This window comes from Microcebus murinus, chromosome 9, assembly GCF_040939455.1.
Source record: "Microcebus murinus isolate Inina chromosome 9, M.murinus_Inina_mat1.0, whole genome shotgun sequence".
Classification (NCBI taxonomy): Eukaryota; Metazoa; Chordata; class Mammalia; order Primates; family Cheirogaleidae; genus Microcebus; species Microcebus murinus.
The window spans coordinates 92,352,466-92,369,894 of NC_134112.1; the positions used below are offsets into that span (position 1 = coordinate 92,352,466).

Consider the following 17,429-nt stretch of genomic DNA (forward strand, 5'->3'; position numbering starts at 1 on the left):
CACCCAGTCTCCCTCCTCTACACACCTTGCCACTAGCCCCGAGACTGCCCTGCGCCTGTCTGGAGCAACCTGGGAAGGGCCCTTTCCCTTCCGACTTAAGACGCTGGGCTGGGGGCAGGGTGTCTGAGAGGGCCAGCCCGTCCTAAAGTGCTCTGACGTGCGGCAGTGCTGTGGGAAGGCGTCACAGGCCCCTCGTGCCGCTGGGGCGTGGCGCACCTGTGCCCGCTCCGTCTGCCCTGGAGCCGGAAGAATGCTGCAGACCTGGAGTGGCTGTTCCCGGCTGGCCTGGCACACACGCATCCCCGGGCGCTCGCGCGACTCTCCTTTTCCCCGTGGTTCTGGGAGATTAGACCTCTAGGTGTTTGCTGCTGTGTGGTTTTGGTTTTGTTTGGATGCTCCCAGGAGAACGAGAGCGACTTCCTGGAGGCCAGGCGGAGCGCGCCCTCAGATCTGGTACTCCCAGCCGTCCCAGTCCTCCAGGCCCCTGCCCATCAGCCCCCGCAGCTCTCTCCTCAGCGTCCCCTGCCGAAGCCTTTCCCAGTTGGCGCTGCTGCGGGAGGTGCTTCGAGACACCGAGGGTGTAGGCAGGGACAGGTGGGGGCTGGAGGGGCGGCCCAGCTCTCGTTTTTCCACCGAGCCCTTGTCCAAGTCCTCCGAGTCCGGGTTGTGGAAGGCCTGGGCATAGCGTAGGAGCCGCTGCCGGCTGACGTCCTGCCTGTCCTCCACCCTGCGGAGTGCGGAGGGCATGAGCGGCAGCTGGGAGTGCAAGAGCGCCTCCAAGACAGAGGCTTCTCTGTCTCCCAGCCCCCACCACGGGTGGCTTTTTCCCTTCTCTGCAGCCAGTGTGGGTGCTGAGGCCACCGGCCCTCGGCAGCCAGGCCTCAGGAAGCAGCAGCTCTGGGGACACTTTGAGGGGTCCAAGTTCCTCAAGGGGCCCTTTCTTCACCAGCTCGGTCAGCAGGCATGGGGCCCCTGGGAGCAGCAGGTGGTCCGAGCTGAGGGACACCATGCATATACCACTGCTCAGGGGACACCCACCCCCACGACACTCACCGCAGGAACCAGCGGTCCCCCAGGCCATACTCCCGCCCGCAGATGCCAGAGCGCGGCCACAGGCAGCGAGGCAGCTTCCGCTCCAGCATCACCGTGGTGGCCACGACCTGCGTGTGGGGACAGAGGGGAAGTCAGATGTGAGTGGGGGCACAGACTGACAGATGAGAGCTGTAGACTGAGAAGAAGGCGGGGAGTGGAGGGGCGGCAGCTTAGCAACAGGGAACTCTGGAGCTCGTGGTTTCCGGGGATGAGGAACAGCACCCCTGATCTGGGAGGTGCTGTGAGCTCTGCCGATCCTCCTCTGTGGGAGAGAGTTGATGGGACTTGAGCCCCACGATTCCTCACCCAGTGACCTGACATCCCTGGCAAAGCCTGGCAGGAAGCAGGCAGGCGCAGGAGTGGCGCAGGTGGGATGCATGGGGGAGGCAGGAGGGTGTGCAGGTGGGACGTGGGGGGATACAGACAGGATGCAGGAGAGATGTAGGCAGGACGCAGAGGGGGTACAGGTGGGATGCAGGAGGCAGAGAGACCTGTTCCAAAGAGAAGAGGGACCAGAGCAAAGGAAATAAAAAGGAGTCTTAAGGGCTCCTGGATATTTTGCCCCTACAGACATCAAAGCCTCTTATAAACATCCCACTTCGAAGGTCTGTTCATGGAGAAAATATTTTCCCGTTTAGCTAGCTTAGTTTTTCACTCCATTTTCTACACAGCACAATTAAATGCCTTTCATTTGGGGGATTTCCATTTTTATTTTGCTGAATTAATTTTTTGAGATAATTTCTTTTCTAAGTATATAATTTTTAATGAGGATTTGATTCCTGAAATGGCTTTCTGTCTCCATCACGATGATCTGACTGAGGGTAGCTTTTGCTATGATAGGAAGTTTTCATGGCATTATTTTTAACATGTCCAATTTTTCTGGGTCAAATTTTGCAGAATTAAATATAGCCAAGAAGACTTGATACTCCAGTGTTTATTAGGGAACAGAATTGACTGGATGTGGTTTTAGCCACTGTTAGCTTTATTTCTTCTTGATTATTTCAGAGAAGACTGAGGTTTTAATTGTTGAGGAAACTGTGAGGAGTTCTTTCCAGTGATTCCGGTATTGCTTGGTTGCATTGCTAATCCAATTTCTTCTATATGCCTTGCATGATTTTATACACCGTGCAACGACTGGCCAAACATGCATTGGGTTCTAAATATGCTACCTCTATCTGAGCCTGACCAGCTACTTGGCAGGAAGGGCTGGCTTGCACCAACCCCCCAGCCCCGGGGCTCACCTGGGCCCTCCAGAGCTCGTCCCGCTCATGGGCCACCCGCCAGTGCGTGTCTCCCATCATGGCGATGAGGAGATTGAGCATGAGCAGCGTGGCGATGATGGCGAAGGCAGAGTAGGTGACACTGTACATGGTGGGCAGGTCCACGCTGTAGTTGGCAGGGCCATCGATGATGGTGAGGAACAGCTCAAAGGTGCTGAACAGGGCCATAGGGTAATCATAGAAGTGGCCCAGCTCTTCGGGGTCCTGGGTCTGGAAGATGACATAGAAGGCTGCTCCACCCAAGGGGGTGAGGGTTACCTTGGCAACCATATAGGTGACTGGCCCACACCCAGCTCACTGCTGCCCGTGTTGGTCCTGTCCCCTCATCTCTGTTATCACTGCTCCAGCCACCCAGTGCTCCACACTTTGGGTTTTATGGTCCCTTATGTTCTACAAGGTTCACACTCCTCAAGAGCCACTGCTGCCTAACGCTCCCAATTTTCTCTCACCTTTGGGGCACGTCCCATCTGCAGACATCGTACGGCCTCCTCCGATCTCTGCCTCCTCTCCCTTCCCCAAGTTCAGCCAGAGGCATCTGTGCTCTCTAGGTCCCTCAACCTCTTCTTCCCACATCCCCCATCCTGGACAGATGACTTACCTGAAGCAAAGCCCAGGATGACCACAGCCATCAGCCAGCAGAACCGCATCAGGTCTCCAAAGATCATCTAGTGGGGAAGGAGGCAGAGAGAACATCCCCACACGTTCCCTGAGCAACTGCCCCCTCCGACCTCCAGTGAGTCTACCGCAGACTGGTGGCATGCTATGGCCCTCGGACCAACCCCACCTGGCCTGTTTTGGTATGGCCCTTGAGCTAAGAATGGCTTTTACATTTTTAAAGAATGGTTTAAAAAGAAGAAGATGGTGAACAAGACCACGTGCAGCTCGCAAAACCTAGAATGCATACTATTTGGCCCTTTACAAAACTGTTTGCTGACCCCCTGCTCTGGGACCTGTCTCTAGGAAACTTGGGGGGAAGGCACTGACCTTCTGGATCATGATGGTGAAGGGGCCCAGCATCTGGAATCCTCGGGCAAAGTACATGACATTGCACCAGCCCAGCACCAGGGCCAGGGACATGGGCACCACCTCCCCGTCGGTGTTGGTGAGCCGCATCACCATGGTGACCAGCACCATGAAGGCGTAGGTGATGCTGGGGGAGAGCAGAGGGGGTGATGAGATGATAGAGGAGGGCTGGATGATCCAGGGGCCCCTATGGCAAGAGTGGAACTGGACAACACCCACACACTCAGAGTCAGCCCCGGCACGCTCAACGCACAGGGTCACGCACACACCACCGGAGAGGCGCCTCTGGAGCTGAGGTTCTCCAGAGGTCAGGGGTCCAGGAAGTGGAGCCGGAGCCCTGGTGGGAGGCCAGGGCTGGGGCTAGGAGAGGGAGACTCACATGAGGACATGAAATGGGCCCCCGAGGATGGTCTGTCCAAAGAAGCGAGTGGCCCCCATCCTGAGGATGTCTGGAATCTGGAGAGAAGTCCGGGAGATGCAAAGACACTCGTGGACCGGAGCTCGAGTGGGATCCTGGGGCAGACGGCCTCACCCCGGTCCCCGCCACACCTCACCTCCACCAGCAGGATGATCAGAGCCCCGATGACAGTCACTAGCTCCCCCACCAGCCGCATGTCATCACTGGAGGTCACGTAGGCTTCCTGGGGGAGGGGAAGGATGGTCAGAGCACGCAGGGCCCGCAGCATCTCCCTGCACGTGCCGGGTTCCTGTGGCCACGGCCTGTCAGAGCCTTCGCCCCCTGTCCGGTTCGGCTATTCTCAACGGCTCCTCTTAGAGTAAGGGCGTATGCGTGCTCTGTGGGCATCTGAGTCCATACGCAGGTATTTGACATCAGGGTGAGGGGAGAAACATGGGTACAAGGGCAGGGAAGCCATGCCCGTCTGAGAAAGAGCAGAGAGCCGAGCCCTGCCCAGGGTGTCACCTGAAGGAGCTTCTGCTGCAGCAGGGTGTTGTCCCGGGGGCTGGTGCGGTTGGTGGTGCGCGGCTTGAGCGGGCGGTAGACGCAGCACACGGTGAAGCAGATGATGTAGAGCAAGTAGACGGCGCCCAGCACGCAGAAGTACGGCCGCCCGTACCGCCGCCACTTGAGGCTCACCAGCTCCTTCACCGGCGTCTGGTCCAGGATCTGGCGGGCCTGCGGGCGGATGGAGAGCCGAGACCCGGCGGCTCAGAGGCCCCTCGGTCCCCACCGGCGAGCACATGCGGCCTCGACCGCCCAACCCCTACCTCCCGTTTCTTGGTGGTGACGATGAGTTCCAGCAGGGACTGATCGTCCCCTGAGGAGTCGATCTCCGTGAGGTCGTAGAGGGTGGAGGTCAGCGGCCCGTACGTCCACTGGATGTGCTTCCGCTTCTGCATCAGGTGTTGGAACATCTGAGAAGGGTGGGGAGGTCAGGCGCTGCTGGCAAGGGGGACGGTCCCAGAGCGAGCGTGGGAGGCGAGCCGGGAGGACAGCACCGGGAGTGGGTGGGCGAGCTTCCCTTCTCTGCCACAGCCACTGGGGGCAGAAGGACCCACAGTCTGCTGACACCCTGACTCGCTCCCGCAGGCCTCCCCCCAGAGCTTGGGGAAGGGAGCTTGGGAGCTTGGGGTGGGCCTGAGGGCTTAGGAAAAGGAGGGGACAGGCTGGAGGGCGGCAGCTCTGGGGCGGAGACGGCAGGTGGGCCTGGGCCTCACAGGCAATCCCAGCATGGGACCCAGATCTGTAAGCCCCATGCCTCGGGGAGAAAGGGGAATACTGGTTGAGAAGGACCTCCCAGTCTGAGTGGGGAATGGGCCCTCACTGTCAGGGGTGTGTATTCACGTCTATTTGCTCCTGGGGCCAGCAGGGTAGGGTGAGGGTCACGGGGAAGACACCGCAGACAGGGGGGTCCCTCACCACGGTGTTGCCCTCCACTCCGGCCAGCTTGAAGGGGGTGAGCCCCTGGTGGTTGGGCACTGCCTCCAGGGGCTGCAGGTGGTCTCCACGGCCATCGTAGGACAGCAGCAGGTTGTACATCTGGCAGGCGAAGGTTTTGTTGGGCTGGAGGATGAGGATGTGCAACACTGTGTTTCCTGGGGGAGGACACAGGGTGTCACGGGGCCACCGGCCTAGAGTCCCTGATGTCCCCATCCCCACCTGGGGTGGGCCTGAGGGCTGTCCCGCTCCTCCCCTCACCCCCTGGCAGCAGCCAGCCCCCCTCCCCACCCCCGCTCTTACCCAGGGAGTCCTGGGCCCGGATGTTGGCTCCATGCTCAATGAGCAGCCGCACGATCTCCTCGCTGCCCACGCACGCGGCAAAGGACAAAGGGTGCTCCCCTGGGGACACAGAGGGATCCCCGTGGCAGAGAGCAGAGCACGGCAGGACAGGATGGGCTGTGTCCCCCAAGTGCCTGCCTGCTCCTCCCTCGGGCCCCACACCTCAGCTCGGGTCTTGGGGACACTTGTCTGGCAGAACCAGAGGAAGGGCTGTGGGCATTGGCCTATGGCCTAATCGAGCCCTGGAAGGACTGCCTGTCCCAGCTGCAGGGCAGACAGAGTGAGGGCAGGGCCCCCTCTGCCCTTGCCCACCTGTCTGCCTGCCCGAACTCCCAGCCCGCCCTCCTCTTACCGAAGTAGATGAGGTTCTGGGGGCTGCGGCGGAAGGCGGCTCCTGTAGCTCTGGCAGAGACGCTGGCCCCGTGGGCCAGCAGGGCTCGCACCAGGTTCATGTTCTGGTTCACGATAGCGATGTGCAGTGCAGTCTGACCTGGCCGGGAGACAGTCGTCAGTCACGGGACTGTCCCCAGGATCCTGCAACCACCCATCCCGTGAGCACCCATGGTCTTCCTCCCAGGAGGGGCAGCCTGGAATTTAAGGCAGGAGCCCTGGGTTGCTCAGGGTTTCCAGGGGACCCAGTGGCTACCTGCCTCTTTCCCTTCTCTAGGCCCCTGGCATTTCAGGGTCAGGCGCCCTAATGATGTGCCATCAGGACTGACAAGGAGGAAGGGAGATGGGGAAGGGAACGAAGACCAGGGAGGCGCAGATGCCCCTTTGGCTTCCCCAAAGTGTCCAGCACGGAGGCCGATGAAGCGTCCAGCAGGCCACTCCCGCTGCCCACGGCGGGCCCTCACCCTCATAGAGCTCTGATGTCATGGGCTCAAAGACCAGCTCGGGGGCAGCTTCCATCAGCAGGATGGCGGCCTCCAGGTTGTCGTAGAGGGCTGCCACATGCAGTGCCGTCTCCCCCATGGCTCCTGTCATTTACAGAGAGAAGGATCACATGGGGTGGGGAATGCGGACCATGCAGAGTCCGAGGCCCACAGCAAAAGGTCCCCTGGCTGGCCCAGGACGCTGGTGCCGGGGGCCCTGCTCCCTACCTCTCTGGTGCACCTCACAGGCCTTGTACTTGAGCAGCTTGTTCAGAGCCTGGACGTCATTCTCTTTGGCCGCTAGAAGGAAAGGAGACTCCCAGATCCTACAAGGGAGAGGGGTAGGGAAGGTGGCAATGGTGAGCATGCCCAGTTGTGGAGCGGGGGCCCTGGCTCGACTCCATTCCACATGGATGTGGGTGCCCAGCAGTGAACCCCAAGGTCCTCGATCAAGGCAGTCAGGCCCAAGAAGTGCAAAGGCTGCCGATGCCTTGTATCCTGACAGTCAGTTAACAAACCTACTTTTTGCCCATTTAGCTTGTGCTAGAGATTGTCCGTAACTGTTTCCTATTCCCTGGGTGCTGGGACCAGAATGTACGGTGTGTAGATGCATTATCTGTGCATTCCAGGCACGGAGAAGAGTTTTACTTAAACACATATTCACCTCCTGACTGGTTGACCCCTGGAGTGGTCCTGTCTTAGCCTCACCTTGTTTGGCACAGACTTGGGGGTGCAGGGAGTTCCTCTCGCCTATTTGTGGAGGAAGTTGACATGCAGACGCCAGCAGATTTCCTCCCACGGTACTGTGCTCTGCCTACCCAATCTCAGCAAAACCCCCCAATCTTTGCACTTTTGTCTCTGCAGTGGTATATTCCAGGGCTAAACCCGAAACTATGAGAACAAGCCTGGCTCCAGGCTTCCCTTCCTCCCAGGTGTTCGTTCAATCATTCGTTCGCTCATTTTCTCTCTTTCTTTCTCTCTTCCCCCTTTCTTCTCACATCTTAACCTCCCCAGTCTTCCTCCACAAAGTGGACCCCAGAGCGTCAGCAACACACGGGCTCTTATAAGAAATGTAAACTCTCAGGCCCACCCTTTGACCTAGTAAACCAAAATCTGTAGTTTAAGATTACCCGGCTGATTGCTGTGCATGTTAAAGTTTGAGAAGCATTGCTCAAATATTTGAGTGTGGTCCCTGCACATGAAAACCTGTGGCCATAAATCAGAGGTGGATCTCCATGTCAGACAGCCTGCATTAAAGTTTGGGAGGCAATGTTCTCCACCATTCCCAGACCAGCTATCTGTAGGGTCTCGGGTACTATTTCATTTTACCTATTAGCACCTATGGAGACATAAACTGTGGCCAATAATGACAGAGACAGAGAAATAACAGGATCCAATTTAGAGGATTCATTTATTGAATTTCATGTGGACCTGCCTAAATATTCCCATTCTGCCCTCTGACCCTTCTTGGGTTTACCCAATTTTGGATTCATGGATCGGTTTTTTGGTTCTGGTGTCTCTGGGTTAGATTATTGTCTCTCCTTACTTATTATCCACTTCTCACTTATTTTAGGCAAAATCATTCTCTGACTCCCCAGACCATGTTTCTAGTCTTATTCCTACAATGAACTAAAAATCTTTTTAAAACTCAAAACTTACCTCAACTAAGACACATGGGTCACTTTGATTCAATTTTCTCCCTCGGCCTGGAGCCATTTGGTCTTTCTATGGGAGTGAATGAAATAACCCTGTTGACCCATAGATGGCCAATTATGTGACCCACAAAAACACGCAGACAGGAGCTCACATCCTGAAGTGCTGGCAGCGGCAAGAAACCTACTCCAGAGCTGGGGTGGGAGGACCATCAGAGACGAGCCACGCGCCCAGACATCTCCCAGGTCTCCCCTGCATGTCACTCGGGCAGCCACCAGACCCTGTCAACTCAGCATCTAAAGTTCTCTCTCCATCCAGTCCCCACCTCCTTGCCCCTACTCACCTTCACCAATTCACGTCCTCATTCTCCAGCCCAGGATTAGTAAAATCTCCTAACCAGTTTCCCTGCACCCCTCCTAACCCCAATCCATCCTTCTCGATGCTGCTGAGACAATCTTTCTAAGTGGTGAATGCAATTGCAGCTTACAAAAGTCTGATGGGTCCCTAAACGCCCAAGGATAAGGAACACAGAGGCCTTTACAGTCTTTGTGCAAGGACTTTTCCACCCTCTGCTCCTCCCGCCCACTCCTTACACCTGGCATTTCGGTCTCACCACGTGCGTCAGCACCGCGGAGCACACTCTTCTCCCTGTGCCTGTGCCTGTGCCCACAGGGTCCTCCCTCCTGGACACCAGTTCCCCCAGCCCATGCATTGTCCATTGTACCCAGGGATACGCTGGGCTAGAGCAGGTGCTCACTGACACCGTCTGTGGAGGGAAGGAACCGACAGCAATGCCAAGGGGTGGTCTGGTATCACTGCCCTCCTTCCTGTCTCCGTCAGCCACCCCTGAAGCCAACCTGCAGCAAACGTTATAATCTAAGTGAAAAGTAGCGTGCTTGGTGTGCAGATACAGCTGCAAAACAAGCTTTCTACAACCCTTTCACCACCACCACCACCCCCAGCAATTTGCCCACACTTCTCTGCAGATATCCTACAGCCAGAACTGGAATTGAAGGAAACAAAAACAGCTTCCCCCCACACACCACACCCCCTCCCTCCCCAGGAAGTTCTTCACTCTCCCCTCTGGCCTTACTGTGATTTTGGCATCTTTCACCGTGTGCTGTAATCAGTCCCTGTCTCTTCCTCTACACGGAAGGCAGAGATGCCGCTTACTCATCTTTGCACCTCTTCCCTGCCCTCCTCCAGTCAGCTTCCAGTTTTGTCCCCATTTTGACCACCTGTGTGACAAGTTAATGGAAAATCTAGAAATGGATCCAAGGTGGGTTGCCTTATCCGAGTGCAGAGTTTTTGGAGCTCCCAGCCCTCTGAGTGGTGGTGTAGTCTGAGGCAGGCCCAGAGGGTTCCCCTGAGTCCCTGTACAGCTCTGAAGCCCATAAATGTCCCCCATAAGTCCCCATTATCTCTATAAAGTCCTTTGCTAGCCTCCGCCTACACCTTAGTGGGCCTGGGAAGGACAAGAAGCTATTTTCAGGTCCAGGGGTGACAGATTTACCAAATAAAAGAGCAGGATGCTCAGTTAAACTTGAATTGTAAACACATAGCTACTTTTTAGTGTAACTAAAGAATGTCCCATGCAATATTTGGACATCTTTATACTAATAACTTATTATTTATATGAAATTCAGTTGAACTGGATGTCCTGTATTTTATCTGGCAACCTAGTCAGACCACACCCTGGGTGAAGAATTGGCTTATGACCCAACCCAGCAAGGTTTGTAGAGAGCTGGCCTCCTCTGGTTGCAAACTCCAGAATCCAGCACCAAGGAGGGAGGGCCGGTGGGTGTGTGGACCGGTTCCCAGGATTTGCCGCGGAGCCATTACTTGCAGTAACATGGGTCAGCCACAAGGGGACAGCAGAGGAAGCCCAGCTCACATTCTTGGCAGCCAGACTGACTCCAAAACCCCCGGCTGTGCTTGGGCCCCACACAGGGTGTGCACAGAGCAGACTTAGCCCAAGATTCTTGTGCTTGGGGCACAGGGACTTCCTGGGCAGCCCACCACAAGAGCTGAGATCACAGCCAGGGAGCCAAGGGCAGGGACAGACCCCACCCCCACCCCCAACAATTATCCTGCCTAAAATGTCAATAGTGCCAAGGAGGAGAAACCCTGATTCAGAGGTGCAATTATTCACAATCCATTTTAGAAACAATATTCTTCACACCAGAAAGAATTGGAAATTCCCGATACATAAAAAATGCTTTTTTACGGATCATTAAGTACTCAACCAAAGGAGAAACAAAAGGTGAAGCCTTTTAAACTCCCACTGATTAAGTAGCAAAAAGAAATTACAGAGCAAATCTGAAATTATAACAATATGAAAGGCATTTTCAGGTTCTTGTATGTGTTGTGTTACTCTGGGCAATTAATTATAAAATTGAACAGTCAGTTCAATATTAGACTGGTGGAAGCCAACTGTGGGGTTCCTGGCACAAAAACGATCATATTTTTGTTGTTGTTGTTGTTGAGTAAACAAATCGATAATCTGCCCCTTAGAGCCACCCCTGGGCTACCGAGCGGGTATCCCCGCCTTGCTATCTCCCTGTGCCCCTCTGCCCCACACCCCTGCTTCTGGATGTGAGCACCACGTGTGCGTAAGTCGGGTTTTGTTTCTAGTTGCTGGGAAACAAGGCAGGATCAACTCCTGAGAAAAGTCCAGATCAGAATCTTAGAGCTAGGACATCCTCAGCAATCGAGTCTCATCTGTTCATATGTCAGATGGAGAAAGAAGCCTGGAGCCCTGAAGTGACTTGTCCAAACAAGTCACAGGCAGAGCCGGACGAGTGCCCATTTTGTCACTTCTCTGTCTCTGTTCTCTGTGTTTGTTAGGGTTGGGGGAAAGTTGGAGGAGACACAGGGGACTGTGGGACCCACTGGCTTCTCCACGAACACCCTCTCAGACGTGGGAGTGTGCCATGCGCAGGGCGGGGCGGGGCGGGGCACACCCCTGCTTGCAGACGCATGCTGGGTGGGTGCATTTCTGTCTGGAGGGTGTTCGCAGCCTCTCTAACTCCGGCCTTTTCCACAAGCCACGCAGCATCTCACTTGTTAGCACGTTTGCTCTTTACAGCCTCCGAACATGGGCTGAGTAATTCTCCCATGTTTCAGAAAGGGAAACTGAGGCAGCATGGCCAAATTACTGCCAGAAGATCACACAGAGTTAAAGGCAGACTACTTGGCCCAGAATCTAGCCCCAGGCTCTTACCACTAAATTATGTGGTTCTTCTAGTTTTATGGCTCCTCCTGCTGCTTCTTGGGGGGTGGGGGGCAGGCCCCGGCAGTGGCCACAGAGGAAGGAGAGAGCAGTCAGGTGTGGGGAGGAGGCATACACCTGGCGCTGGAGAGCCACCTCCCTCCAGCGCAGGTTCCTGGCAGCGGGATAAAGAAGGCGAAGCCCTGGGGAAAGTGGCTGTTTAGAGACTTGGAGCCAGGCCGCCTTCCCAACCGCCAGGACTCCTGTTGTGCACGTAAGTAGATGTGTGTGTATGTGTTTGCCCAGAGGGGCGTGCTCAATAGACTGCAGAGTCCCCGGGCTGACTGTCCACAGACACTTCAGTTCACGTACATCCACACAGGTCCCCACCTGACCCCGGAAAGCCCTCGGTGTGCACTGCCTGCCCTCCACAGCCTCCCCGGGGACACAAAGCCCCAGCATGGGGGGCTGGGGGAGCAGCCTCCGTGAAGCTGCCCAGCACTCCCATGGCAGACACCACAATCCGACACCATGGCTTCCTCCTCTCTGCACCCAGACACTTGCTTAGACCCTTCGTGTGACGGTCACCAAGCTCACCTTAACCCAAGCATTTGCCGATGGGTGAATGTTGCTTATTGGAACATGAGCTCCTTGAGAGCAGGGAATGTGTCATACTTATTTTCTGCAGACCTGGTGGAGTGCCTTGTGCTTAATAAATGTTTAATGCCTTTAATATCAGGAAATGAGAAAATCTAAGCCCAAGGGAGAGATGATCTGGAGAAATGGGAGAAAGCTGAGAGCTCAGCTCAGATCCCGACAATGTGGATTTAGGCAGAGGGGGCTGCATGTTAAGACCCAAGAAGAGTCTACCATAGAGAGAGGAGTTTTGGATTCCCAACCATCCTGGAGAAATCTTAAAGCCTTCTCTTCTCACTGGGCCATCCTCTTCCTCAGGGAATCCTGCCTGACTCTACCCCAAACCCCTGAGATCCCCTGGCTTTGGGACTACAGGAGATAAGGCAGGTGGTGGCAGCAGCTGGCACAGCGCCCACCGGTTCTCAGTCCGTCACCTGCTCCTGGCTCCCATCACCCCCCCACGCCATCCATACTGTTCCTACTTCCATGGCATCCCACGTTTAACTATCGGCCCCCACGTCTTCGCTGTGTGTGGTTGACTGCGCAGACTGGGGACCTCCCTGGCCAGGCAGTCTCAGTGTCCTTCAGTGAAGTGCCAACCCAGCAGGGAGTCAATACTCCCGATACTCTGGGCACCTGGTGTCCAAGAAGAAGAGGGCCAAGAAACTGTGGAAACAGATGGGGAGATCAAGGAATGAGGGGGATTCCCATAAATGGTGTCATCAGGCCTTCCTAGCCCAAGGCTACAAAGGAGGCTCCTCCCCAGAAGGTCTTGAGAAGTTGTTGGGCAGACAAGGTGCGTGGAAGTAGCCCATCTGCACCCAGGCTGCACCTCCCGCCCAGGGCCTCCGCTCTGTCCTCCCCTAGTGTTGGCGCACAAGGCACCCTCAGTACCCCTTCCGAGCCCCTGGGCCTGTCTGTGTTCTGGGCCTGCTCCCCCTGCCCTGGGGTCCCAAGAGTGGGAGAAGGGTGTGTGGAGCCGGTGACACCTATTCTCTGACAACAATGCCGTTCTGTTGCCCCTGTTGCCCCAACACGTCACCAGCCAGACATGTCCCCAGTCCCTGCTCTCCCAGGTGGGTGGCTGGTGTGAGAGACAGGAAGCCACGGCTCACAGAAGGAGCACATCCCAGCCCCAGTCCTGGAACAAAAGAAAACACAAGGGCCCAGGCGGCCTCCTGGTCAGGACAAGGCAGGCCTCTGTTTTTGGAGATGGAGAGAATCCCTCAGACACAAAACCTCAGGCTTTCCTCTAGGAAGAGACGTAGCATCTGCCTCCTTAGGGGCCCAGGGAGAGGCCCGGCTCGCAGGACTTCCTTCTAGCGTGCCACCAACTGGGTGGAAAAATCCAGTAGAGACCTTGAGGAAGAGACTGTGCACAGGGTGGCGCCGGGTTCTCCGGATCTCCCTCCTCTCCTGCTCCTAACCCTAACGTGTCGCAGTGGAGGAAGCACCCACAAGTTTAGGGAAGCTTTGGGGGGCTGGAGGCAGCAAGTGAGATTTCCTTAGGGCTCGAACTCCAGGGCCTCTCGAGTCCCCCAACCTGAAGGAGAGAGTGGGCGACGGTGGCCCCAAGCACATCTGGTATCTTGGCAGGTCACCCACGCCCCTGCCCCCCAGAGAGCTTTCCTGGTCTTCCTGCCTAGGCAACCCCAGGCCTGGCATGCAGCAGGCCTTCCCCAATGTCTGATGAGATAAGCGCACGGGAATGGTAACTCTTTTTCCCATTTTGTCTTATTTTGTGGTTACTAGTGTCTGCAGTTCTCTCTCGCTTCATTCATTCAATCTTTCATTCATTCCCACATGCATGCATGTATATACTGAGTGTTTCTGCCAGAGAGACTGTTCCAGAGGCTGGGAGTAGAGACATATCTGGCGTTGTCCTGACCTGCCAGCACCGCTTGGGTGCAGGGGCTGTGATGCCAGACCCCTGCAAGGCCCAGCGAGGTGCTCGCAAGAGGCTGGACTGCATTGGACCCCAGAGATAGTGAGCACCTGTGTCCATCCCCGCGCCCTCCTCCCCTACCCGGCATCCTGGGGCCCTAGCACCGCAGGCAGGCCGGGGCTCTTGAAAACTCTTGAGACAAACGCTCCCAAGGAGCCAGTCCAGGCCTGGGAGCAGAGTTTGTGCAGCCTAACAAAGAGGTGGCAGACAGAGGCGGAGGGCGAGGGGTGAGGGCGGCTGGGGGGGGCAGGCGGAGAGAGGCTCACCTCTTCTGCTGTAGCAGGTTCTGCTCATCTCGGCTCTGCACCCAGCACTCCCGTCTCTGGAACCATCTGCAGAACTTGCTCCACAGGCAGAGAATTAGCCCCTTCTCCTTGGGCAGTGGCAACCCCATGGGGTGTAGGGCCGGTTCCTTGGGGGGCTGAGGCTGAGGCCAGGCCCCGACTGGACTCAGCCTCGGGGCCACATTGGCCCCCCCAAGGGCCGGCCTGTCCTCTCTCTGTAGAGGTCCCGTCTCCTACCTCCCTCCGGGGTGAGCTCCCCGGAGAGTCTCCCTGTGGCCCTGGCCGCCCCGGCCAGTCTGGAGAGGGCTCCGAGTTTGTTACACTTGGCAGAGGCAGCCAGGACTGCGGAGCTGGAGCTTGGAGCTGCGGCTGGGAGTGAGCAGGAGCTCAGACACTCCCTCCCTCCTCCCAAATTACCTGAGATTTAAAGAGACAGGCCTCAGACCTGCCTACACTGGGGGCCTTGGGTCAACCCCGATTCTTTCTCCACCCAGGTCTTGTTGCTGCCCCCGGGCCAAGTCACAGCAGGGCAGGGGAAGCCTTGGAAGAGATTGGCCAGGCCTGCCCTGGACTTTGGGTGACCTCTGGAAAGGCCTGGACAGGTCAGGCCAGCCTGAGCAACTCCAGGCATCCAGGGTGGAGGGGAGGAGTCTAGGCAGCCCATTCCCAGGACAGAGGGGCCCAGGAGTGTGCCCCAGTCCTCATATTGCCTTCTCGCCACCTCCTTCCCCTCCACTGTCTGCCGTCCCCCTCCTTGTGTCCTGGGGACTTGGATTTTCTTGACTCTTACAGGTTAATCCTTTGCCTGTCCCAGAAGAGGCATAGAGAGCAAGGATTCTTAGTTCTCCCAAAGTCCCCTTGCAGCCCCTCACCGACTTTGGGTCAGCAAACTTTTCTGCAAAGGGCCGGATGATACATGTAAATATTCCAGGACTTGCAAGTCACACACAGTCTCTGATGTACACTCTTCGTTGTTTGTTTTTTTAACAACCCTTTAAAGATGTAAAATCCACTCCTGGCTCTCCAGCCAGGGCACAGAATCTAGCTGTGGGCAGATCCCCTCCCTGAGCTCAGGAGACCCTCCCCAATGCCACGTATGTGGGGTGGGTGCCGGAGAAAGCACAGGACACCCAGTCACATTTGCATTTTGGGTAAACAACAAAGAATTTTTTAGTATCAATATGTCCCAAACTGTGCCCGTATTTTATCTGTCAGCCTTCCAGCGGAGACAACATTTATTCACCTGCCACGGCATGCAGGGCCATTGAACTGCGTGTCCCCCTTAAACACACAACAAACCCGGCAGGCGGGTATTAGCAGTAATGTCCCAAGGTCACAGAAGCAGCAGAGGCGAGAGTCAAGCCCCCTGGACTCCAAGCCACCTTCCCTCTCCTACCACACTCCCTCACTCCTGCCGGTGCAGAGCTCCAGGAGGTGAAGTGACGCCATACAGCACAAGCCCATCCTGGTTCCACAGCGTAGAACTTGCTGGAAGCCATCCTAAAAGGCATGCAGCTCAGCTTGCCCACTGGAAAGCAGCAGCAGCTGGGGTTACCCGTGTCCCCCCGCCGGCCAGGGGTGAGCGGCTGGGGTTACCCGTGTCCCCCCGCCGGCCAGGGGTGAGCGGCTGGGGTTACCCGTGTCCCCCCGCCGGCCAGGGGTGAGCGGCTGGGGTTACCCGTGTCCCCCGCCGGCCAGGGGTGAGCGGCTGGGGTTACCCGTGTCCCCCCGCCGGCCAGGGGTGAGCGGCTGGGGTTACCCGTGTCCCCCCGCCGGCCAGGGGTGAGCGGCTGGGGTTACCCGTGTCCCCCCGCCGGCCAGGGGTGAGCGGCTGGGGTTACCCGTGTCCCCCCGCAGGCCAGGGGTGAGCGGCTGGGGTTACCCGTGTCCCCCCGCCGGCCAGGGGTGAGCGGCTGGGCGTGGCGCAGCATGTTCAGTCCCAGGTGGGGGTCTCTTCTTGGCTTCCGAGTCAGTTTTTCCCTGTCTCCGAGTCAGAGCTGGGAGGTCCAGGGAGGGGAGGTCCAGCGTGTGAGTGTGTGCAGTCCGTGCACACAGTACGTGTGGACGTGGATGTGTGTGGTGTGCGGTGTGTCATGTGAGTGGTGTGTATAGTATGTAGGTGTTATGTGTGTACGTGCATTTGTGGTGTATTTGTGTGTATGATGTGATGGTATGTGCGATATGGGTGTATTATACATAGGTGTGTGGTATGTGGTGTGTGTGTTCTATTGTGTTCTATGTATGCATGGTGTGTGTGGCATGTGACATGTATTGTGTGTTTATGGTGTGCATATGTGGTGTGTGTAATGTGTGTGTGGTTTGGTATGTGTATGTATGGTGTATTGATATATGTGTATGTATATTGCATGGTGTGTCATATGTGTTGTGCATATATATGATATATGTGGTATGTGTATGTTGTGTATGGTGTGTGTATGGCATGTGTATGTGGCCTGTGGTGGTATGTGTGATGTGTGTGTGTGTTGTACATACCATGTGTATGTCTGTAGGGTGTGTGCAGCGTGTGATGTGTGTTGTTTGCTAACGGTGCATGTGTGCATGTGTGTGGTGGGTGTGTGTTGTGTTGCGTGTGTGGTATGGGGGTGTGCACGCACCAGTATGTGTACAGGGAAGGGATGGCAGCTGAGGGGCAGGGGTAGAAGGGCCACTTCAAAGGGAAAGCTGCCTGTGCTCCCGCTGCTGGGCCCACGGCCAGGCCGAGCAGCGCAGAGCAAACAGAGCAGCCTGATTAGCACGTCCCCACCCGCCAGGTCAGCGGGTTCAGGCTGGGTGGGGGCATGGCGCGGAGCCAAACCTTGAACCCAGGACCTTTGTGCCCATTAGCTGGTGCTTGTCTGCTGGCTGACCCACCCACCTCTGCTCTACCCGGCTCCAGGCGAGACTCCAGGTTTGTCCCTGCTGGGGGAGGGGACAATGCGTAGTGTGCTTGTCCAGCTGGAGAGGGTGGCCGCAGAGGACAGGATGGGTGGATGAAGTCATTTTCCAAGTTTCTTAACCTCCTTCGGCTTCCTCCAGCTGGTGCTGGCTTTGCGCGGTCAGCCCACAGACGGAAAGTTGAGAACAGGCTCAAAGGGGTTGCAGGGATAGGGGGAGAGGAGTTTGGGGGATACAATGCTCCCTCTGTCCCCACACACAGCCTCGTGTGCTTGGTCATCAGGGAGGGTGGGCCATGG

The 17,429-nt window shown here is 56.6% G+C and overlaps 1 protein-coding gene across 1 annotated transcript; it reads right to left on the reverse strand.

The window, feature by feature from the left end:
• Positions 1–444: 444 nt before the first annotated feature.
• On the reverse strand, positions 445–14,456 carry TRPV6 (transient receptor potential cation channel subfamily V member 6). The gene is made up of 15 exons (XM_012768078.2): positions 14,218–14,456; positions 6,735–6,832; positions 6,489–6,611; positions 5,987–6,124; positions 5,596–5,694; positions 5,275–5,450; positions 4,623–4,769; positions 4,318–4,530; positions 3,950–4,036; positions 3,775–3,851; positions 3,357–3,522; positions 2,971–3,037; positions 2,334–2,602; positions 1,054–1,160; positions 445–727 (listed from the first exon to the last, which is right to left on the reverse strand). The coding sequence occupies exons 1-15, from the start codon at positions 14,343–14,345 to the stop codon at positions 445–447; spliced, it is 2,178 nt and encodes a 725-aa protein (XP_012623532.1). The 5' UTR covers positions 14,346–14,456.
• Positions 14,457–17,429: the final 2,973 nt, after the last annotated feature.